Raw genomic sequence first — 24470 nt, 5'->3', positions numbered from 1 at the left:
GCATCTGCTTATTGCCCTTCCCTCTCCTGACTGTTACCCACTTACCTGTCTTCCCAGGCCCTGGAGTGACTACCTGCCTGTAGCTCCTCTCTATCACCTCCTCACTCTCTCTGACCAGACAAGCGTCATCGAGCTGCATCTCCAGTTCCCTAACCCAGTCGCTGCGGAGCTGCAGCTTGACGCACCTGTTGCAGATGTGGCCGTCCGGGAGGCTGGGAGTCTCCAGGACCTCCCACATCTGACACAGAGCTCAGAAAACCAGCCTCACACACACTCTTCCTGTCTGTATTCTAAACAGGTAACCTACCTCTCCTCAACCCATTATTGCCAAAGCTCTGTCTCTCTCTACTCCAACACCCACTCCTCTAATGCTCGCTTTGTAAAGCTGTATTCTTTTTAAACTCTTCCCGCTGTTCTCACTGGCTGCCCATCACACGGTTGCGCAGTCGTGCCCCGTTCGAACTGTTGAAAAAATAACCATCCCCTTTTCAACTCTGCTCGCTCTTAAATTCTTCCCACTGGCTGACCTCCACACGCTTGAGCAGTCGTGCCCCGTTCAAACTGCTGAAGAAATAACCGTGGATATGATGGACAACATCATGTGTTGGTATCCTAGGGGGAGGCAATTTAGGGTGGTAGTGGTGATGTTGGGCGTCTTAAAGAACATAAAGGTCTATGTCCCCATGGCCTAGTGGTATCTATGCCAAGATATTGGGAGAAGCAAAGGAGGGGATTGCTGGGACCTTGACAGAGATTTTTTAAGCCTCTTTAGCCAAGGCAAGTTGCCAAAAAAATTGGTGTTAAAAGCCAATATTGTTCCGTTATTTAGGAAGAGCAACTGGGACATAGAGCATAGAACAGTGCAGCATAGGAACAGGCTCTTCAGCCGACAATATTTGTGCTGTCCATGATGTCAAATTGGACTAAACCTATCTGTCTGCAGATTATCCATATCCCACTGTTCTCTGTATGGCCATGTGCCTGTCCTGTGCAAATGCTTCTATTGTGCCTCTTCGGTATCTTGCAAAATTATATCTTGGTGAGCCTTACATCAGCGGTGGGGAAATATTGGAGAAGATTCTTTGGGATAAAATTTACTTGCATTTGGAAAAGCATAGACTTATTTGGGATAGTCAGCATGGGCTTTTGTTCTCACAAATTTAGAAGAATGAGAGAAATGCTCAAGATTCTGATGGGTAATAGCCTACATTCTGGAAATCTAAAAAATACGTGAAAGGCTTTTCTGTCTGTAACACAACTGGCCACTTCTACCTGTTATCATTTTGCCTCATTTTTTGTTTTGTTTTACATAAACTGATCTGCTGATCCATCCCTATACCTTTGCTATTAACAGTGTGTTGCACAAAGAAGCTGCTACATAACTTACCACATTAAAGCATTTGGTATCACCCTTTCAGAGGTGTTCCTTTTCTACTCACCCTCTTCCACCTTTTCTGTTACTGAAAACTAACTTATTTTCTGTCTTTCCTAGATCTTTTGAAACATACTTGAACTATTTACCACTTCTCTCTCAACAGATGCTGCCTGATCTGAGTGTTTACCTCGTCTACAGTATTTATTTCAGAATTCCACTGTCAACTTTTTAAAATTTTCATTTATTGTGTTAAATTTTTGGAGTAATTCTAATTACAGAAAACTGTTGTGCAGTATTCAAGAGCTTAACTGAAGTACTGTAATTTTATTTTGCATATTTGCAGTCTTTCAAGCCTTAATGACATTTTCATTCCAACTTCTTTTTTTCCCAAGAAATATGACTATGACAGCAGCAGTATCAGAAAGAAGTTTTTCCGAGAAGCATTACTCCAGATCACTGTTCCTTACCTGCTGAAGAACCTCTCTGCCTCTGTCAACACAGTGAGTCTATAATTGTTTGATCAACATCTACACTAAAGTCTTTCAAAAGCGGAAATAAAACCTTGGAACACAACTGGCCACTTCTACCTGTTATCATTTTGCCTCATTTTTTGTTTTGTTTTACATAGACTGATCTGCTGATCCATCCCTATACCTTTGCTATTAACAGTGTGTTGCACAAAGAAGCTGCTACATAACTTACCACATTAAAGCATTTGGTATCACCCTTTCAGAAGTGTTCCTTTTCTACTCACCCTCTTCCGCCAGTGGCGGGTTATGTGGCGACCCACTTCCTCGAGTGCGCTGGGAAGTGGGTCGCCACATAACCCCCCCACCCCCCAGAACCAGCAATACACCCCCCAATGTCCACAGTCTGGGTCGGACTCTGTTTGGGAGGTCTGCCTCTGCGCCGCGGTGCCTGAATCTCGACCGGCTGCGCCAAGTCCGCATGGGCCGGTTTGAGTCGGTCCACCGTGAAAACCTCCTCTTTCCCCCCAATGTCCGGCACGAATGTGGACCCGTTGTTTCTGATCACCGTAAACGGCCCCTCGTAGGGCCGCTGTAGCGGTGCCCGATGTCCGTCCCATCGTACAAAAACGAACTTAGAGTTTTGCAGGTCTTTGGGTACGCAGGTCGGGTTCTGCCCATGCTGCGAAGTGGGTATGGGGGCCAGGTTACCGAGCCTCTCGCGTAGTCTGCCCAGGACTGCTGCAGGTTCTTCCTCTTGCCCCCTTGGGGCTGGTATGAACTCTCCTGGGACGACCAGGGGTGCGCCGTACACCAACTCGGCCGACGAGGTGTGCAGATCCTCTTTGGGCGCTGTGCAGATTCCGAGCAGGACCCAGGGGAGCTCGTCCACCCAGTTAGGCCCTTTGAGGTGGGCCATGAGAGCCAACTTCAGGTGACGGTGGAAACGCTCCACTAGTCCGTTCGACTGTGGGTGGTAGGCAGTTGTGTGGTGCAGCTGTGTCCCCAAAAGGCTGGCCATAGCTGACCACAGGCTGGAGGTGAACTGGGCGCCTCTGTCGGAGGTAATGTGGGCTGGTACACCAAAGCAAGATACCCAGGTGGCAATCAGTGCCCGGGCACAAGATTCGGAGGTGGTGTCGGTGAGCGGGACCGCCTCTGGCCACCTCGTGAACCGGTCCATGATAGTGAGGAGGTGCCGCACTCCTCGCAACACTGGCAGGGGGCCCACGATATCTACATGAATGTGGTGGAAACGCCGGCCGGTAGGGTGGAACTGCTGCAGCAGAGCTTTGGTGTGCTGCTGCACCTTGGCTGTTTGGCAGTGAATGCACTTTCTGGCCCATTCACTGACCTGCTTGTGGAGTCCGTGCCAAACGAACCTGTTGGCTTACCATCCGGACGGTTGTCCTGATGGAGGGGTGTGCTAAGTTGTGAATGGAGTTGAAAACGTGCCACCACCAGGCTGCCAGAACACTGGGGCGGGGTTGGCCAGTGGTGACGTCACAGAGTAGGGTCCTCTCACCTGGGCCTATGGGGAGCTGCAAACCGGAGACTGCAGTCCTGTAACTAGGGATCTCCTCGTCAGCCTGCTGCGCCTCCACCAGTGCTTCATAGTCTACCCCCTGGGACAGGGCTTGGATGTTAGGGTGGGAGAGGGCGTCCGCCACGACATTGTCCTTTCCCGAGACATGCCGGACATCCGTCGTGTATTCGGAGATGTAGGACAGATGTCGCTGCTGGCGGGACGACCAGGGGTCGGATGCTTTTGTGAACGCAAAGGTAAGCGGTTTGTGGTCCGTGAACGTGGTGAAGGGCCTACCTTCTAAGTACCTGAAATGCCGGATTGCCAGGTATAGTGCCAACAGTTCCCGGTCGAAAGTACTGTATTTGAGCTCGGGTGGTCGTAGGTGTTTGCTGAAAAACGCCAGGTGTTGCCAGCGACCCTCGATGAGTTCCACCAGCATTCCACCGACTGCCGTGTTGGATGTGTCCACTGTGAGGGCGGTAGCGACGTCCGTTCTGGGGTGCACTAGCATCGTGGCATTTGCCAAGGCTTCTTTGGTTTTAATGAAAGCGGCATCCCAGGTAATCTCCTTGCCCTTACCCGACATCAGGGCGAACAGGGGGCGCATGATTTCGGCAGCTGAAGGGAGGAAGCGGTGGTAGAAATTCACCATACCCACGAATTCCTGAAGGCCTTTGATTGTGTTGGGTCGGGGGAAATGGCGGACCATGTCTACCTTGGCGGGCAGACGGGTTGCCCCGTCTTTAGTAATCCTGTGGCCCAGAAAGTCGATGGTGTCGAGCCTGAACTGGCATTTGTCCGAGTTGATTGTCAGGCCGTATTCACTCAGTCAGGCGTAGAGTTGACGGAGGTGGGACAGATGCTCCTGACGACTGCTGCTGGCTATGAGGATGTCATCCAAATAGATGAAAGCAAAGTCCAGGTCGAGTCCCACCGCGTCCATTAACCACTGAAACGTCTGTGCGGCATTCTTTAGGCTGAACGGCATGCGGAGGAACTCGAAAAGGCCGAAAGGGGTGATGAGTGCCATTTTGGGGATGTCGTCCGGATGCATCGGGATTTGATGGTATCCCCAGACGAGGTCTACCTTGGAGAAGATCCGTGCGCCATGCAGGTTTGCTGCAATGTGCGGCACAGGGTAGCGGTCCGGTGTTGTAGCCTCGTTCAGCCTGCGGTAGTCACCGCATGGTCTCCAGCCCCCTGTTGCTTTGGGCACCATGTGCAGGGGGGAGGCCCATGGGCTGTCGGACCGCCGTATGATCCCCAATTCCTCCATCCTCTTGTACTCCTCCTTCGCCAGCCGGAGCTTGTCCGGGGGAAGCCTTCGAGCACGGGCGTGGAGGGGTGGTCCTTGTGTCGGGATGTGGTGCTGTACGCCGTGTCTGGGCATGGCTGCCGTGAACTGCAGTGCCAGAACCGATGGGAAATCCGCCAGGACTCTGGTGAAGTCGTTGTCGGACAGTGTGATGGAGTCTAGGTGTGGGGCCGGCAACTGGGCTTCACCCAGGGAGAACGTTTGAAAGGTCTCGGCGTGGACCAGTCTCTTCCTGGGCAGGTCGACCAGTAGGCTGTGAGCTCGCAAAAAATCCGCTCCCAGGAGCGGTTGGGCTACGGCGGCCAGTGTGAAGTCCCACGTGAACCGGCTGGAGCCGAACTGTAGCCGCACCGCACAGGTGCCGTAGGTCCTTACTGTGCTGCCATTTGCAGCCCTCAGGGTGGGACCCGGTTCTCTGTTGCGGGTGTCGTAACTCGTCGGAGGTAAGACGCTGATCTCAGCTCCGGTGTCGACCAAAAAGCGGCGTCCTGACTACTTGTCCCAGACATACAGGAGGCTATCCCGATGGCCAGCCGCCGTAGCCATCAGCGGCGGCTGGCCCTGGCGTTTCCCGGGAACTTGCAGGGCAGGCTACAGTGGCGGGCTTCTGCGCCCCACTGCTGGTGGTAGAAGCAGCATTGTTCGTTGGTCTCCTCACCCCTGCCTCTGGGGTTAGCGTGCTCTGCGGCCAGGCCTGGTCTGGTTTGCTGCTGGGAGCATGGCCTGGTGATCTGTGTGACGGACGCCCCACTCTCCTTCTTGGCTTTCCACAGCACGTCCGCCCGGGCCGCCACCTTCCGGGGGTCACTGAAATCAGTGTCGGACAGCAGCAGGCGTATGTCCTCGGGCAGCTGCTCCAGGAATGCCTGCTCGAACATGAGGCAGGGCTTGTGACCTCCGGCCAGGGACAGCATCTCGTTCATCAAAACCGATGCTGGCCTGTCCCCCAAACCATCCAGGTGCAGTAAGCGGGCAGCTCGCTCGCGCCGTGAGAGTCCGAAAGTCCTTATGAGCAAGGCTTTGAATTCTGTGTATTTGCCATCCGCTGGGGGCGATTGTATGGACTCCTCAACCTGGGCGGCTGTCTCCTGGTCGAGGGAGCTCATCACGTAGTAGTAACGTGTGGCATCCAAGGTTATCTGCGGAATGTGGAATTGGGCTTCTGCCTGCTGGAACCATAGGTTGTAGCGTCCAGAAGCTTGGCAGTTTTAACGAAACTGCATAAACAGATGCGGCGTCGTTCATCTCCGGTCCAAATATCGTTTGGGCCATCGGGGTCACCAATTGTAGCGGCGTGCTACACGCAGCGCTGCAATAACAACACGGAGTCGGTGAGCTGCAGTTACAAAAGAGGTTTATTCAAACTTCGCGGCCTTGCTTTAAAGCCTTCCTGATCCCACACTCCCCGGGCGGGAATGCTGTAGGGGGCGCGTATTCACAGTCCTGTCCCGCGTGCGGGCTTTTCCCCTTGCTGGTGAAGCAGGCTTGGCGCCCTCTTTGGGACCTGCCTCAATGCCAGCGCGCGCTGCTTTGTGAGCCAGTTCGAGTGCGCTGGGAAGTGGGTCGCCACAAAGATTATCAGCCAAAAGCTAGAGAGTGGGATTAACCTCAATTCTGCCTTTTCCCAACAAGAATATGAAGCCAAAATGCCGCCCTCCTATGTCATAATTACTATGATTCACAGATTTAATTTCAGCATCAGCTTGAACAGCAGGTGAGCTAGAAGGCAGTCAAGGCCTCTTTGGAAGTGAGGCTGGTCACTTGCACATGTGTATGCCATATTGATGAGCCTGGGTGCCAGCCTCCCAGTGAAAAACCACATAGAAGGTTCTGCTGGAAGAAGTCCAGGAGCATGTGTCTGGCAATATCTAGTTCCATTGATGCATCCTTATGTGACAAAACATACCAAATTCAAACCAGGAGCTGTATATCTCCTATCTACAATGATTCTTTCTTTCTTACAGGCTCTACCTAAATTTCAGGAATTCATCTTTGAAGATTTTTCCAAGTTTATCCTGGTTGATAATATTTTTGAGGAAGTGGTGCTCCAGTCTGTCTCCAAAGATATAATGCAGGGTAAGATTTATTTTTTAAAATATAATTTGTCCTTTTGACTAGCATTAGGAACCTAGAGTCCTGTGTACACTAAATGAATTTTGTTTTGAAACATCAGTAATCAGCGTCTTTTTGTACCTTGATCATTGCTCTTCACAGTTCATTTATCTTCAAAATTAAATTTCTGCTGTTACGTACCCCGTAACTGGGTCACTTACCAGCAAAGATAGAGAGGTCCGTTGAAGTCTGATGGTACTATTTTTAACAGTATTGATAAAAATACACAAAATAATATCAATGCAAGCATACAGATAATATACGTCGTCAATACTAAATCTAAAAGCGCAGGTCTAATAATAATCAATAAGAAATAGCTCTATCGTTGTCCAGGGGATAATGTGTTGTCCGATGGAAATATAAAAGTCACTCAGTTCATTCAAGCTGCAGCTTTTGGGTTGGAGAGAGAGACGGGTTAAAACTTGCCCATTCCTTTTATGATGTCAATCCTTCGAGAGTCGTTGGGAGTTGATTTCCCCGTTGTTAGCTAAAAACCGTTCTGCCGTGGTAAAGGGCCCACCGATTCCGGGGCAAATGGAAAAGGACGCACGTGGCCTTCCACTGGTTTTTGCTATTACGAGATCGTTAGCGTTTCTTCTGGTGCGTCTGAGGGGCTGTTCCCACAGACCCTCTTTTTATTCTGACTCACAGGGTCTCAGGTGTCAATCAGGTTGGGATGATGCAATCCCTCCACCAACCTCCCCCTCGGTTCATTGCCTAGGGCTTCGATGCATAGTACAGGATGCAATACACAAGTCCGTCTCCAAGAGACAATAGCCGGTATCAATGGGTCCGCCTTTCGGAGGCCAGGACACATTCCAACCCTTTTGTGGATTCTGCATGTCTTTCTCTCATTTCCTGTGTCCCCTGAACTGACTTAATAGTGATCTTGCGATTCTCACAAAGGAGGGGGCTACCCCACACCCTTCGGCCCCTCAGAGCTGTGGCACATTCGTAACACTGCACAGCCATACAAAATAAAGAAAGCAGGTAAGATCTCAACTAAGGAATTAGAAGGGCCTAAAGGGACTATAAAATGTCCTTGATGAGTAGGATTACATTTAAAAAAGGGCAATTGGGAGAGATGAGCACCACTCAAGAATGAAGGAGGGAATTTATGCTTAGAGCCAGCAGATGCGGCAAGATTCTAAAAGAAAGTACTTTGCATTAGTTTTCACCAAAGAAAATGATGCGGAAAATAGTCAAATCAGTGTGGATTACACTAATAATCTAGGGCATATTGAGGTCAAGAAGGTGTTGGTTATAAGGGCTACTAACACTAAAATGAATGAATGCACAGAGTCTGATCATATTATCCCAGTTTATTCAGAGGTGAGAGAGATTAGTGTTGCATTTACAGAGATCTTTGGATCCTCTCTAACCACAAGCTTAGCCCCAGAAGAATGGAAAATAGGCAACGTTGTTCCTTCGTCTATGAAGAGCAATATAGACAAACAGTAATCCCCAAGGTCCAGCCATTTACTGTGAAAGTCTTATACACTAGCTTGACCTCCCAAACTCCAACACTTTGTGCTTATTTGCATTGAAGACCATATACTAGTCCTCAGCTTACATATCTGATCAACATCTCCTGTAGTTTTTGATGACCTTCACTGACTATTCTAGTGTCATTGACAGATTGACCTGCAGTTGTTCATTCAAATTGTTTATATAAGTAACACCAAAAGTCCTGGCGGCACATTGCTTAGAGAAACAACTTTCCACCATCATCCTCCATTTCCTGTTATCAACCCAATTCTGATTCCAGTTAGCTATTCTCCCTGGATCCCATACATTGTAACATTACAGAAAAGCCTGCCATGCAGGATCTTGTCAAAAGGCTTTGCTAGAGTCAGTAATAGGCAACATCCACTGCCCTACTCTCATCTACTCTCTTGGTTACCATTTCAAAAATTCAGAGATTTGTCGTATGCAAAGTAGTCCCTATCAGACCTTGCCTGTCTAAATGATGTCCTTCAGAATCACTTCCAGTAAATTACCCACCACTGCTAATAGACTCACTGGCCTGTACTTCCCTGGCTTTTCTTTGCTACCCTTCTAAAATAATCATAAGTAGTTACCCACTTACAGTCCTAGAAACTTCACCTTATCTGAAAAAAAGCAAATATCTCTGGAAGGGCCTCTGCAGTTCTTCCCTAGTTTCCCACAGTCAAGTACTCAGTCAAGCACCCTGGAGATTGATCCCCCTTAAGGTGCTTTAAAGCCTCTATATCAGTGTTTCACATCCCAGTATTTGAATTCCTGTCCTCACTAACGCATGGCCCCTAGGAATAATCTGGATGTTAGTACCCTTGAAATCCTACTTTTTAAACCTTCCTAACACCCTGTACTCACTGCACAGGACATTATCCCCTTTTCTATCTACACCACTTGTTGTGTATGGTGACCTCTGGATGTTCACCCTTCCCCTTGAAAATGTTCTGCATCTGCTCAAGACAATATTGATCATGACACCCAGGAGGCAAAACACCATATTGATATCTCTTCTGCAGTTACCAAGTCTCAATAAGACCATAAGACATAGGAGCAGAATTAGGCCATTTGGCCCATTGTGTCTGCTCCACCATTCAATCATGGCTGATCCTTTTTTTTCCCCTCCTCAGCCCCACTCCCCGGCCTTCTCCCCATAACCTTTGATGATGTGGACAATCAAGGACCTATCAATCTCTGCCTTAAATACACCCAATGACCTGGCCTCCACAGCTGCCTATGGTAACAAATTACAAATTCACCACCCTCTGGCTACAGAATTTCCTCCACATCTCTGTTTTAAATGGACGCCCCTCAATCCTAAGGCTGTGCCTTCTTGTCCTAGACTACCCCACAATGGGAAACATCCTTTCCACATCTACTCTGTCTAGGCCTTTCAATGTTCTAAAGGTTTCAATGAGATCCCATCTCAACTTTCTAAATTTCAGTGAGTACAGACCCACTGAAATACAGATCCTCGTATGATAACCCTTTCATTCCTTGAATCATCTTTGTCAACCTCCTCTGAACCCTCTCCAATGCCAACACATCTTTTCTTAGATGAGGAGCCCAGAACTGTTCACAATACCTTGCCTCACCAGTGCCTTATAAAGCTTCAGCATCATATCCATGCTCTTGTTTTTTAGACCTCTTGAAATGAATACTAACATTACATTTGCCTTCCTCACCACCAACTCAACCTGCAAATTGACCTTTACGGTGTTCTGCACAAGGACTCCCAAGTTTCCTTTGCATCTCAGATTTTTGGATTTTCTCCCCATTTAGAAAATAGTCTGCACACTTATTTCTTCCACCGAAGAGCATGACCATGCATTTTCCAATATTGTATTTAATTTGCCACTTTCTTGCCCATTCTCCTAATCTGTCTAAGTCCTTCTGCAGCCTACCCTTTTCCTCAACACTACTTGCCTGTCCACCAATCTTTGTATCATCTGCAAATTTGCCAACAAAGCCATCTATTCAATCATCTAAATCATTGATACACAGCATAAAAAAGTAGTCCCAACACAGACCTCTGTGGAACAACACTTGTCACTGACAGCCAATCAGAAAAGGATCCTTTTATTCCTACACACTGTCCCCTGAACCAGTTTCTCAGCTGCGCATTTATCTGCCAAATCATCCTGTTTCTACCCTCACTGGCACATGACATAGACAGCAATCCAGAATTTACTACCCTGGAGGTCCTGCTTGTCAGTTTTCTGCCTAGCTCTCTAAATTCTCTCTTCAGGGCTTCATTGCTTTCCTTCCGATGTAATTTGTAGCAATATACTGTATACCAGAACATCTGGCTGCTTTCATTCCCCTCCAAAATGCTGTGGATGCAATCCGAGCCATCCTTGACCCTGGCACCTGGGAGGCTAGTGTCTCATTCATGTCCACCAAATCTCTTTTCTGTTCCTCTGACTATTGAGTCCCCTATCACTACCGCTCTCCTCTTCTCCCTCTTGCCTTTTTGCACCACGGACCCATAGTCAGTGTCAATAACATGGTCTCTGTGGCATTCCCCTGGTAGGTTATCCCCCCACAACAGTATCCAAAAGGGTATACTTACTGTTGAGGGGAATGGCCACAGGGGTACTCTGTGCTAGCTGCCTGCTTAGCTTCCCATTTCTTCTGACAATCTCCCAGCCACCCACCTCCTGATTAATGATCTTCTCACTCTCCTGTACAAGCCAAAGGTCTTCCAGCTGCTATTCCAGATCCCTAATGAAGTCTTCAAGCAGCTTCAGCTGGATGCACTTAGCACAGATATAGTTCCCCAGGAGAATCTGGGTCTCCCAAGACTTCAACATCCTGCATGAAGAACACACAATGGCCACACAAAGCCTGACACTCCCACTCACTCCCAACGATGGGCACTCTGCTTGTCCCCTTTATACCTTTATTTACTCCTCTTTGAGCTGCTCTTGCTGACCTGCGAAAATCCTCCTCACTGTGCGCTACTTCCACCGCTGATTGAGCCACAGGACTCTGAACGCCCTCAAGCTCTCCTTAATGCAGGGTACATTCTATCATACTGTGATCACTGGCCCCTAAATGAATTTCTCCAATCAATCCTGGTTCATTGCACAACATCCAGTCCAGAATAGCTGATTCCTTAGTGTGCTCAACTGCAAACTACTCTAAAAAGCCATCTTGTAGGCATTCTACAAATTACCCCTCTTGGGATCTAGCATCTCCCTGATTTTCCCAATCTATCTACATGTTGAAATCCCCCATGACTGTTATAACATTGCCTTCTGAGCATGCATTTTCTGTCTCCCATTGCAATTTGTAGAATTCATTTTGCTGCTATTCAGAGGACTGTATACAACTCACATCTGGGTCTTTTTACTCTTGCCATTTCTTAGCTCTACCGACAATGATTCTACACCTTCTGATCCTTTGTCACCTCTTTCTAATGATTTAATTTCTCTTTTTTTTACCAACAGAACCACACCACCCTACACATAGGTATAGAGTGTTATGAATCTGATGGAATTAGTGTAAATAAATACTACAATTTACAATAATGAGGTGGGCTAAAAGCACCCTGTTTCTATGCTGTCCAAGTCTTTGATTCTGTAAGCTTGTTTGCAGTACATACATTGCCTATAAAAAGTATTCAGCCCCCCCCCCCCCCCCAGAAGTTTTCATGTTTTATTGTTTTACAACATTAAATCACAGTGGATTTAATTCACACAAAATGCTCGAGGAGCTCAGTAGACCAGGTAGCATCTAGGAAAAGAGTACAGTCAATGTTTCAGGCCAAAACCCTTTGGCAGGCCTGAAACATCTTTTCATAGATGCTGCCTGGTCTGCTGAGTTCCTCCAGCATTTTATGTTTCCAGCATCTGCAGATTTTCTCTTGTTTGTGAGTGGATTTAATTTGGCTTTTTTTGACACCGATCAACAGAAAAAGACTCTTTTGTGTCAAAGTGAAAACAGATCTCTACGAAGTGATCTAAATTAATTACAAATATAAAACACAAAATAATTAATTGCATAAGTAATCACCCCCTTTAGTATGACACATCAAATTATCATTGGTGCAGCCAATTAGTTTTAGAAGTCATATAATTAATTACATTGAAACCACTAGTGTACAGTCAAGTGTTTCAATGATTGTAGTAAAAATACAGCTGTATCTAGAAGTATCCTTACAAAACTACATGAAGACAAAAGAGCACTGCAAACAACTCCATGATAAGGTTAATGAAAAGCACAAGTCACAAAATATCCCTTGGAATACAGTTCAGTCAATCATCAAGAAATGGAAAGAATATGGCCAAAAGCAGGCCTTCCTCAAAAACAGAATGACCGGGCAAGAAGGGGACCAATGAGGGAGGCCACCAAGAGACCTATGACAACTCTGGAGGAGTTACAAGCTTCAGTGGCTGAGATGGAAGACTGAGCATACAACTGTGGCCCAAGCATTTCACCAGTTGCAGTTATGGGAGAGTGGCAAAGGGAAAGCCACTGTTGAAAAAAACACATAAAATCTTGGCTAGAGTTTGCCAGCAGGCGTGCAGGAACTCTGAAGTCAGCTGGAAGAAGGTTCTATGGTCTGCTGAAACCAAAATTGAGCTTTCTGGCCATCAGACTAAATGCTATGTTTGGTGTAGGCATCACAGCACCATAAAACATAGTAAGAGAATTAGGTCATTTGGCCCATTGAGTCTGCTCTGCCATTCAATCATGGCCAATCCATTTCTCCCCTCCTCAGCTCCACTCCCCAGCCTTCTTCCCATAATCTTGAATACTCTGGACAATCAAAAACCTATCAATCTCCACCTTAAATACACCCCATAACCTGGTCTAAAAGGAAGTGGCAGGAGGATTGGAAAAATAAATTAAAGGGAAGGCATTTCTTTTCTAGACACCCACTAGTTAAAAAAGTCTCAGACTGTTACTCTTTAAATCATAGAGATATGGTGATATTAACAAGATTTAGGTTGGGGCATTGTGGGCTAATCTATTACTTAAAGATAATAGGAAAACATCCTACTGGATTATGTGACTGGTAGTCTAGAGGCAGTTCAGCATGTTTTGCTGAGTTGTAATCGATATAAAATTAGAAGAAGCATATTGTTCAAGAGGCTGTTTGACTTAAATGTATTTTGTTTTTCTATTAAATCTTTGTTTGGCCACCAAGAAAACCACCATCTGATTGAAGAGCTTATTATTCTGTTTCTATGTGCGACTAGTTTATATTTGAGAATTTTAGTTTCTTGAATTTCTGTAATTAATTTATACATCCTGCGGAGGGCAGTAATATGCCTAGGTGTGTCTAAACTGCTGGAAATAAAAGAAGAACCTGGCCTCCATAGCTGCCTGTGGTAACAAATTCCACAAATTCACCACCCTCTAGCTAAAGAAATTTACCAGTATCTCTCATTTTAAATGGACATCCCTCTAGCTTGAAGCTGTGCCCTCTTGTCCTAGAGTCACCCACCATGGGAAGCATTCTTTCCACATCTACTCTGTCAAGGCCTTTCAATATTCCAAAGGTTTCAATGAGATTTCCCCCCCCCCCCCCCCCCCCCGCCATGCTTCTAAATTCGAGCACGTATAGGACCAGAGCCGTCAAATGTTCCTCATATGATAAACCTTTCATTCCCGGGATCATCTTGACAACCTCCTCTGAATCCTCTCCAATGCCAGCCCAACTTTTCTTAGGTAAGGTGCCCAAATCTGTTCAGAGTGAGGTCTCACCAAGGTATTGTAAAACCTCAGCATCACATCACTGCTCTTGTATTCTAGACCTCTTGAAATGAATGCTAACATTGCATTTGCCTTCCTCACCACCAACTCAACCTGCAAGTTAACCTTCAAGGTGTTCTGCACAAGGACTCCCAAGTCTCTTTGCATCTTAGATTTTTGGATTTTCTCACCATTTAGAAGATAGTCTGCACATGTAGTTCTTCTACCAAAGTGCATGACCATGTATTTTCCAACATTGTATTTAATTTGCCACTTTCTTACCCATTCTCCTAATCTGTCTAAGTCCTTCTGCAGCCTACCTGTTTCCTCAATACTACCTGCCCGTACAACAATCTTTGTATCATCTGCAAATTTGGCAACAAAGCCATCTATTCCATCATCCACAACGCCAGGCAGCATCTAAAGGAAGAAGTACAGTCGACATTTCGGGGCTGAGACCTTTCGTCAGGACTAACTGAAAGAAGAGATAGTAAGAGATTTAAAAGTGGAAGGGGGTGAGGGAGATCCCAAATGATAGGAGAAGACAGGAGGGGGAGGGATGAAGCTAAGAGCTGGAAAGTTGATTGGCAAAAGGGATACATAGCTGGAGAAGGGAGAGGATCATGGGACGGGATGCCTAGGGAGAAAGAAAGGGGGAGGGGAGCACCAGAGAAAGATGGCAAGCAAGCAAGGAGTGATTGTGAGAGGGACAGAGAGAGAAAAAAGAGAGAAAAGAAAAAAAGGGGGAAATAAATAAGGGATGGGGTAAGAAGGGGAGGAGAGGCATTAACGGAACTTAGAGAAATCAATGTTCATGCCATCAGGTTGGAAAAACAACACCTTATATTCTGTCTGGGTAGCCACCAACCTGATGGCATGAACGTTGATTTCTCTTACTTCCGTTAATGCCCCTCTCCCCTTATTTATTTATTTATTTATTTATTTCCCCTTTATTTCTTTTCTCTCTTTTTTCTCTCTATCCCTTTCACAATCACTCCTTGCCTGCTCTCCATCTCCCTCTGGTGCTCCCCTCCTCCTTCCTTTCTCTCGAGGCCTCCCGTCCCATGATCCTCTCCCTTCTCCAGCTGTGTATCCCTTTTGCCAATCAACTTTCCAGCTCTTGGCTTCATCCCTCCCCCTCCTGTCTTCTCCTATCATTTTGGATCTCCCCCTCCCACTTTCAAATCTCTTACTATTTCTTCTTTCAATTACTCCTGACGAAGGGTCTCAGCCCAAAACGCCAACTGTACTTCTCCCTCTAGATGCTGCCTGGCCTGCTGTGTTCCACCAGCATTTTGTGTGTGTTGCTTGAATTAACAGCATCTGCAGATTTCCTCGTGTTTGCTATTCCATCATCTAAATCATTGATATACTAGATAAAAAGAGGCCGTCCCAACACAGACCTTTCCAGAACACCACTAGTCACCGACAACCAACCAGAAAAGTATCCTTTTATTCCCACTTGTTGCCCCCTACCAATCAGCCAATGCTCTAACCATGTCAGTAACTTTCCTGTAATACCATGGGCTCTTATCTTGGTAAGCAGCCTGATGTGTGCCATCTTGTCAAAGGCCTTCTGAAAATCCAAATATACAACATCCACTGCATCCCCTTTACCTATCCTACTTTTAATCTCCTCAAAGTATTCCAACAGGTTTGTCAGAAAAGATTTTTCCCTTAAGGAATCCATGCTGACTTTGTCTTATCTTGTCCTGAGTCACCAAGTACTCTGATCATCTCAACCTTAACAATTGACTTCAACATCTTCCAAATCTTTAAGTCCAGGCTAACTGGTCTATAATTTCCTTTCTGCTGTCTCCCTCATTTCTTAAAGAGTGAAGTGAGATTTGTAATTTTCCAGTCCTCCGGAACCATGCCAGAGTCCAAGGATTCTTGAAAGATTATTACTAATGCCTCCACAATCTACTGTTACCTCTTCCAGAGCTCTAGGGTGCAGTTCATCTGATCTGGGTGACTTGTGCACCTTTAGGTCTTTCTGCTCTTAGAGCACGTTCTCCCTTGTAGTAGTAACTGCACTCAGTTTTCTTCCCTCACAGCCTTTAATACCTGACACACTGACTGTGTCTTCCACAATGAAGACTGATATAGCAAAATAGTCATTTTGTTCATCTGTTATCTCCTTATCCCCCATTATTATTTCTCCAGCCTCATTTTCTAGTAGTACTATATCCACTGTCATCTCTCCTTGATTTTTTATATAACTTGAAAAAGTTTTTTCTGTCCGCCTTGATATTTTGCTTTCATATTTCATCTTTTTCCTCCTGATGATTCTTTTAGTTGCTTTCTGTTGGTTTTTGGAAGTTTCCAATCCTCTATCTTCCCACTTTTTTTTTTGCTTTGTTGTATGCCCCCTCTTTTATTTTACATTAGCTTTGACTTCATTTGTCAGCCACGGTTGTACTATTTTGCTATTTGAGTATTTATTTTTTGGAATACATCTATCCAACACCTTCCTCATTTTTCCCAGATACTCATACCATTGCCTCTCTGCTGTCATCCCTGCTAACATTTCCTTCCAATTTACTTATAAACTCATCTCTCATACAACTGTAATTTCCTTTACTCTGCTGAAATACTGCTATGTCAGACTTTACTTTCTCCCTATTAAATTTCAGGTGGAACCCAATCACATGTGATCACTGCCTTATAAGAGTTCTTTTACTTTATGCTCCCTAATTGCCTCCGACTCATTATATAACACCCAATCCAGTATAGCTGATCCCCGAGTAGACGCAACAACAAACTGCTCTAAAAAGCCATTTCATAGGCATTCAACAAATTCACTCTCTTGGGACCCATTACCAACCTGATTTTCCCAATCAACCTGCATGTTAAAAGCTCTCATGACTATCATGTTAAGTTAGACAACCTCTCCTTCACTCTCACCATGAACACCAGCATGCCTCAAGGCTGTGTGCTGAGCCCTCTTCTGTACTACCTTTTCACCCATGACTGCGTTCCTGTACATGGTTCTAACTCCATAATCAAGTTCGCAGACGACACCACAGTGGTTGGCCTGATCAGAAGGGATGACGAGACAGCCTACAGGGACGAGGTCCAGCACCTGGCCGCGTGGTGTGCCAACAACGACCTGGCCCTTAACACCCACAAGACCAAGGAGATCATTGTGGACCAGGCATGCTAGGAGCAACACTCACGTCCCCATCTACATCAATGGAGCTGTAGTGGAGCATGTATCAAGCTTCAAATTCCTTGGTGTCCACATTTCTGAGGATCTCACCTGGTCCCTGAACTCCTCCATCCTGATCAAAAAGGCACAACAGTCCCTTTATTTCCAGCGGAACATCAAGAAAGCTCACCTCTGTCCCAGGATACTGACGGACTTTTACCGTTGTACCACTGCATCTCAGTGTGGTACGGCAATTGTCCCGTATCGGACTGCAAAGCTCTCCAACGTGTGATGAAAACTGCCCAGCGGATTATCGGCACCCAATTGCCCACCATTGAGAACATCTACCATAAACGCTGCCTGGGCAGGGCGAAAAGCATTATCAAGGATGCATCTCACCCTAACCATGGACTTTTTACTCTCCTGCATCTGATAGGCGCCACAGGAGCCTCCGCTCCCGCACCAGCAGGCACAGGAAGAGCTTCTTCCCTGAGGCTGTGACCCTGCTAAACCTCACATCACAGCGCTAAGCAGTATTGCACCCGTATTGTACTGTCTCAGTACTTTGTATATTTGTGTGCTGTTGCACTTACTTTTTATTCACAGTTATTTTGTAAATAACACTATCCTTTGCATTTCTGGTTAGATGCTAACTGCATTTCATTTGGTTTTGTGTCTGTACTCAGCACAATAACAATGAAGTTGAATCTAATCTAATAACATTGCCCTTTTGATACATCTTTTCTATTTCCCATTGTGATCTGTAGTCCACATCCCAACTTCTGTTTAGAGGCCTGTATATATCTGCCATCAGAGTCCTTTTCTGAACTCGCAGTTTCTGAACTCAGCCCACATGGATTCAACATCTCCCAGATCTACATCACATCTTTCTACTGACTTGATGCCATTCTTTACCAGCAGAGTCACACCACTTCCTCTGACTGTTTTCCTATCCCTCCAATACAATGTGTAACCTTAGACTTTCAGCTCCCAACTACAACCATCCTTTAGCCATGATTCAGTGATACCCACAACGTCATACCTGACAATCGGTAACAGTGCAACAAGATCATCCACCTTATTTTTTATACTCTGTGCATTAAGATATAACACTATGAGTACTGTATTTACTACCCTTTTTGCATCCCTAATGCATGGGTACTCACCCTGCTGGCTACAATTTTGCCCTATCATCTGCCTGCCCTTCCTGACAGTCTGACTGCACGCTATTTTTGCTTTATTACCATCCATTCTATCCTGAATCACTTCACTCCAGTTTCCATCCCCCTGCCAAATCATCCCCAGCAGCTCTAACAAACCTGCCTGCGAAAATATTGCTTCCTCTCACCCTCAGGTTCAGGTGCAACCCTTTTGTACAGGTCATATCTCCTCCAGAAGAGATCCCAATGATCCAAGAACCTGAAGCCCTGCCCCTGCACCAACTTCTCAGTCATGCATTTATCTGCCAAATCATCCTGTTTCTACCCTCACTGGTGTGTAGCACAGGTAGGAATTCAGAAATTACTACCCTGGAGATCCTGCTTCTCAGCTTTCTGCCTAACTCTCTAAATTTTCTCTTCAGGACCTCTTTGCTTTTCCTTCCTATGTCATTGGTACCAATATATACCAAGACATCTGGCTGCTCTCCCTCCCCCTTCAAAATACTGTGGTCGCGACCCTGGTACCTGGGAGGCAACATCCCATCCAGGTGTCTCATTCACGTCCACAGAATCTCATGTCTGCTCCTCTGACTATTGAGTCCCCTATCATTATCACTCCCCTCTTCTCCTTTCCTTTCTGCATTATGGACCTATGTTCAGTGCCAGTAACCTGGTCTTTGTGACATTCCCCTAGGGTGTCAACCCCACAATGGTATACTTAGTATTGAGGGGAATGGCCACAGCAGTGCTCTGCACTAACTACCTATTCACCTTCCCATTCCTTCTCCTGATAGTCACCCAGCTAACTGCCTCCTGTAACTTGGGGGTGACTACATCTCTGAAACTCTAATCGATGCTCTCCTGTACAAACCGAAGGTCATCCATTTGCTGCTCCAGATCCCTAACACAGTAAGAAAAAAGGAAAACTTAACAGAAACTTACCCGGACAACTTACCCTGAGCAAAACCCTCTTCCGAGGTGAAGCCTCCTTAGAGCTAAAGCCTAACACTCCCATCTCACCACTGGACTACTCCCAACAATGGCCGCTCTGCTTGTCCCTTCTGTACTTTTATTTATTCCTCTCTGCGCTGCTCCCACTGCTGATTGGGCTATCAGATTGACACTGAATGCCTGCGAAGCTCCCCTTTTAAATGAACACTACCAACCTGCAAGAAGCCTCCTCGCCGTGTGCTGCTTCTGCCACTGATTGGGCTGCCAGGATGACACATATGCCCATGGTGCTCTCCTTTTAAATGAGTGCTGCCAGCCTGCGAGAAACCTCCTCGCTGTGCGCTGTTCCTGCTGCTGATCGTGCTGCCAGAATGCATCAAGCCCTCGAAGGCTTGTGAAGGTAGAAGGTAAAATGAATGTAGCAAGATGCAGGGAAAACCTGATGCGGTCTGGAAGAGAACTGCAATTTAGGAGAAGATTTGTTTTCCAACAAGACATTGACCCCCAAGCATAAAGTAAAGCCAAAGCTACACAGGAATAGCTTAAGAACAACAAAGTTAATGTCCTGGAGTGGCCAGGTCAGAGTCCAGACCTCAATCCAATTGGGAATCTGTGGCTGGACTTGAAAAGGGCCATTCACTCATGATCCCCATGCAATTTGACATTGCTTGAGCACTTTTGTGAAGATGAATGGGGAGAAATTGCAGTGTCCAGATGTGCAAGGCTGACAGAAACCTAACCACACAGACTCAAAGCTGTAATTGCTCCCAAAGGTGTATCTTCTAAATACTGACTTAAAGGTGGTTATTAATAATACAATCTATTATTCTGAGTTTAATAATTATGACAAATTCAGACCAATTTGTAGAAATTGGTTTTCACTTTGACACAAAAGAGTCTTTTCTGTTAATCACTGTCAAAAAAAACTGTACTCCAAGGGGTATTCAGTGACTTGGAAATCTGCTTGTATGCATCTCCTGACTTGTGCTTTTCAATAACCTTTTTGCAAAGTTACTTGGAGTGTTCTTTTGTTTTCATGCTGTAGTTTTTGCCAGGATACTGACTCATCAGCAGTAGAAACTTCCAGACACAGGTGTATTTTTACTAAAAATCAATTGAAACACCCTGACTGCACTCAGGTTTCCAGAGTTAGATCTCCATTTAAACTAATTAGGTGACTTCTAAGACCAATTGGCTGCACCAGTAATGATTTGGTGTGTCATATTATTTTGTTTTTATATTTGCAATTAGATCACTATGTAGAAATCTATTCTCACTTTGACATGATAATCTTTTTCTGTTGTCCAGTGTGAAAAAGCCAAATTAAATCCACTATGATTCAATATTGTAAAACAATAAACCATGAAAACTTCTGAGGGGATGAATACTTTTTATAGGCACTGTTTCTTCTTATAATATGATTTTTTCCCCTTCGTAGTTTTGTATCCAGTGTAATCTCGAGCCTTCAGAAGAAGATAATTTACACAGCATTTACTGCAGTAGGAATCTTGAACTGAAATTCATTTTACAAATATAAGCCTTACATTGGTTTTACTGAGCTTTTGATTATAATGATGGCAATGTAATAATTTGTTTTGTTTTAAACAAAAATCCTAGCCGTGAAGGAAGCAGCTGTTCAAAGAAAGCACAACCTCTTCAGAGACAGCATTGTAATGTCTGGCAGTGACCCCAACCTGCTGCTTCTCGGAGAAGGCCAGAACATCAACTGGAACAGTGAGATGGCCAATCAAGAAAGCAGCGATATGGAAAAGGCATTTGAGAAACGGAAACGAATGAAGCAGGTCGTCTCCATGATTCAAGATGATGGCATTTCACGTCCTGATGAAGTTGAAGTTATAACAGATGTCAAACAGGCAGATGAGACACAGCAAGATGAAACCAGTGGCTCTTCAGAACTTTGCAGCCCAGTCAAATCACCCGACAGTGTCAAAGAGATTCGTGACCTAATGACCATAGGTAAAATAGAAACAACTGAAGCAGATGTTGGAGTAGACAGTTCCTTGACCAATGGAACTGTTTGCATGGATGAAATGGTGCCTGAGAGGAATCCTGAAGAAATTGAGAACAAGGTCCTCAAAAAACAAGTCCAAGAATCAGGAGAGTCTTCCACTGACTGTGACATCAGTTCTTCTGCTACTGAGCAGACAGAAAATGGTATCAACGCATCAGAAATCACTTTGCATGAATTAAATGATAAGTCACACCAAGAAAAAGTGACTGCCAACCAGCAAGAAGATTCTAGTGACAAAGAAACGGGAGAGGAAGTTACTTCAAAGAATAATGATACAGCAAAAGATTCTCATGATATACATAGTCAGGCAGAAAAATCAGAATCTTAATTGCAGAAAAAAGCAACATTTCACTGCAGTCAGTACCATAATGATTATTCAAACAGTTGTGTGCTTTACAACCTAGAATGCATTCGGATACATTAGTAATAACACAAGATACTGACAGTGCACCTACTTTCAATAGAAATGTGACCAGTCTTTGATAGTGAGTCCAGGAACTTGGAGGTTATTCTGAATGTCAATCATGTGTATTCTGTTTGAAGGTTCTACAACACATGTTATCAAAGTGTCCTTATTGTAATTTTACTTTATTATCTTGTGACACTTCAAGTATTTGTAATGAATCCATTTAGCTATGGTTTATTTCTAAATGTTCATCTTTTACCATTGTAATTTTTTCATCAAAAATCATAATCAGCTGTCAGGTTCATACAATCAGGATTCCACGTAAGTCCTTAGTTGCCAATCATTCACTTTACCGTGGTATTCAAAAATGGATTCTCTTGATTCACTGAAGAAAGATTTAATTATCACTTAGTGGTAAGGTATTACCTTTTTACAATAAAAATAGTGCTCGTGGTTGCCAACATTATTGGGAATAGTCACATTTTATGAAATTTTATACTTTTATATAAATATTTGACAGAAGTATCATGATCTGTTAGCTACTTCCAGAAGGTACTTGAAACCAAAGCACACCCTCTGGAATGAGGTTTGGGTAAGTAACTACAAATGTTATGTACAATCAATAATGTTCCATTGTTTCGGAATCTTGTGTCATAAAATCCTACAAAAATTATCCAGTAATTAACTATATTGAGATAGCCATCAAATTCCATCTTTCAAAATTGGAAGCTTTTATTCTACCTAAATTACCAACATTATTACTATGATAATGAATAAAGTAGTGAAAGGCAAATTAGCTTTTAATTGAATTACAAATGATCACAGAAAACCATAGCAAATGTTGAATAGAATCTCTGGTTAAATCTTTCTGAATTTTAAAAACACATTATAAATTTTGCTGCCTATGTAGCTATTAATTTTTCAGAAGAGACAACTGGGGTAGATGTTCATTTTCACCTATATCTGTAGAGTAACCAAAACAACAAATATATTATAAGCATGCAAATCTAGCCAGTGAACTGTTAATAACAGATATTGCTGGAAAGGGGTGAAAGGGGCTCAATTTATTGAACCTAATGCATCTTACCAACTGTGTGCCTTGATATTTAGTGCAAATATTACATGACCTATCTGCTGCCAGGCTTATTAGAAAGTTACTTTTATTTAAGAAAATTTTATTTCATATTATTTAGCTTGAACAGTTATTTAACTATAAAATATTGGCAGTTTGCTTGGGATTAGTAATTAATGTTTCTTGGCAAAGTCTTTTGAATGAAACTAAGGGGACTTTCCATTGTATCCTAATCCATGTTCAACAGCTTATGCTGACAGAATAAGGAGAATGAATTTAAGATGAATAATTGTTTAATTTAATTTTTATCTGTATGCAGTGATATTTAAACTCCCACATAGAGGCAGTTTCTTATTTAACACCTCACTTTGCTCTTTTATTATTGAGGGGTTTCAGCTTGAGGGGTTTTAAAAATACTATCAATAATTATGATATCTGTTTATTCATTCCCATAGATGCTCTAAATATATTAAATTGCTTTTTTACAAAGTATGGATTTAATAAAGCTTTCATCAGGATCCACATGTTGTTTTGTGCATGTGTTTAAACATCATTTTGTCTGCCTGCATTGCTTGGGTGTAAAATGGTGTTAAAAGCCTTTTTACTTTAGCAAATGGAGAAGGTTCAAGAGCTGGAATCCATGCAGGACTTGGAGTTTGTACTTTATCAGTGAGATCTGGACAGAACCTGCATGAAATGAGATCTTAGAATCTACTAATGAGGTACTGGATGACTGGAGGATGGCAAATGGTGCATCTTTACTTAAGTAGGATTGCAAGACTAGATGGAGAACTGCAGGTCAGTGAGCCTAATATCTGTGGTAGGAAAGTTACTGGAGAGATTCTGAAGGACAGGATCTATCAGCATTTGGTAGGCAGGGACTGATAAGGGATAGTTGGCATGGCTTTGTCCGTGGAAATTGTGCCTCACAAAAAAAATTGACAAGGACCAGACAGTAAGCAATGTCTACAAGGACTTTAGCAGGGCTTCTGACAAGTTCCTTCATAGTAAGTTTTTCTAGAGAGTTAGATTGCATGAGATCCAGGACATGCTAGCCAATCAAATACAAACCCAGAATGAGCTAAGTGGATAGAATCAGGGTGGTAGTAGAGGGTAGTTATTCAGATTGGAGACCTCTGATCACTGTTGTGCCACACGGATTGGTGCTGTGTCCTCTTGATTGTCATCTGTACTAACAAGTTGAATGATGTTATCATTGTTGGTAAATTTGCAGAGGACACCATAATTAGTGGTGTAATGGACAGTGAAAGTGGTTGTCTAAAATTGCAATAAAATCTAGATGAATTGTAAATGCAATTGTAATTTTGAACAAATGCGAAGTTAAACTAGGGAAGAACTGCACAGTAGTTGACAGAGTCCTGGAGAGTGTCATGGAACAGTGACCTGGGGATACAGGAACATAATTACCTGGAGAAGCTGGGACAACTTTCCATGGAGCATTGGAAGCTGAGGGATGACCTTAGATAGATTGTTTAAATCATGAGGGGCAGACATGATGTGGATGGTCACTGTTGTTTTCCAAGGGTAAAGGGATCTAAAACTAGAGGACAAGAATTAGGGAGAGGGGAAAGATTTTAAAGGGTCCTGAGGGGCTAGTTTTACCACAGAGTGTAGTGGGTAGATGGAATGAATTGCCAGAGAAAGCTAAAGTGGCAGTTACAACTACAGTGTTTAAAATGAAAC

The 24470-nt window shown here is 44.4% G+C and overlaps 1 protein-coding gene across 1 annotated transcript in view; it reads left to right on the top strand.

The window, feature by feature from the left end:
- The window catches only part of LOC140731124 (protein Niban 2-like), a 235456-nt gene extending 212172 nt beyond the window's left edge, over positions 1-23284 (top strand). The window contains exons 12-14 of the mRNA XM_073052442.1: positions 1768-1875; positions 6650-6761; positions 20874-23284. Of these exons, the coding sequence (XP_072908543.1) occupies positions 1768-1875; positions 6650-6761; positions 20874-21616 (963 nt within the window). The 3' untranslated portion in view covers positions 21617-23284. The remainder of the gene's footprint in view (positions 1-1767; positions 1876-6649; positions 6762-20873) is intronic.
- The last annotated feature ends 1186 nt before the right edge of the window (positions 23285-24470 follow it).

Source organism: Hemitrygon akajei, chromosome 7 (assembly GCF_048418815.1).
Source record: "Hemitrygon akajei chromosome 7, sHemAka1.3, whole genome shotgun sequence".
NCBI lineage: Eukaryota > Metazoa > Chordata > Chondrichthyes > Myliobatiformes > Dasyatidae > Hemitrygon > Hemitrygon akajei.
This window is presented reverse-complemented; position numbering and strand designations above follow the sequence as displayed.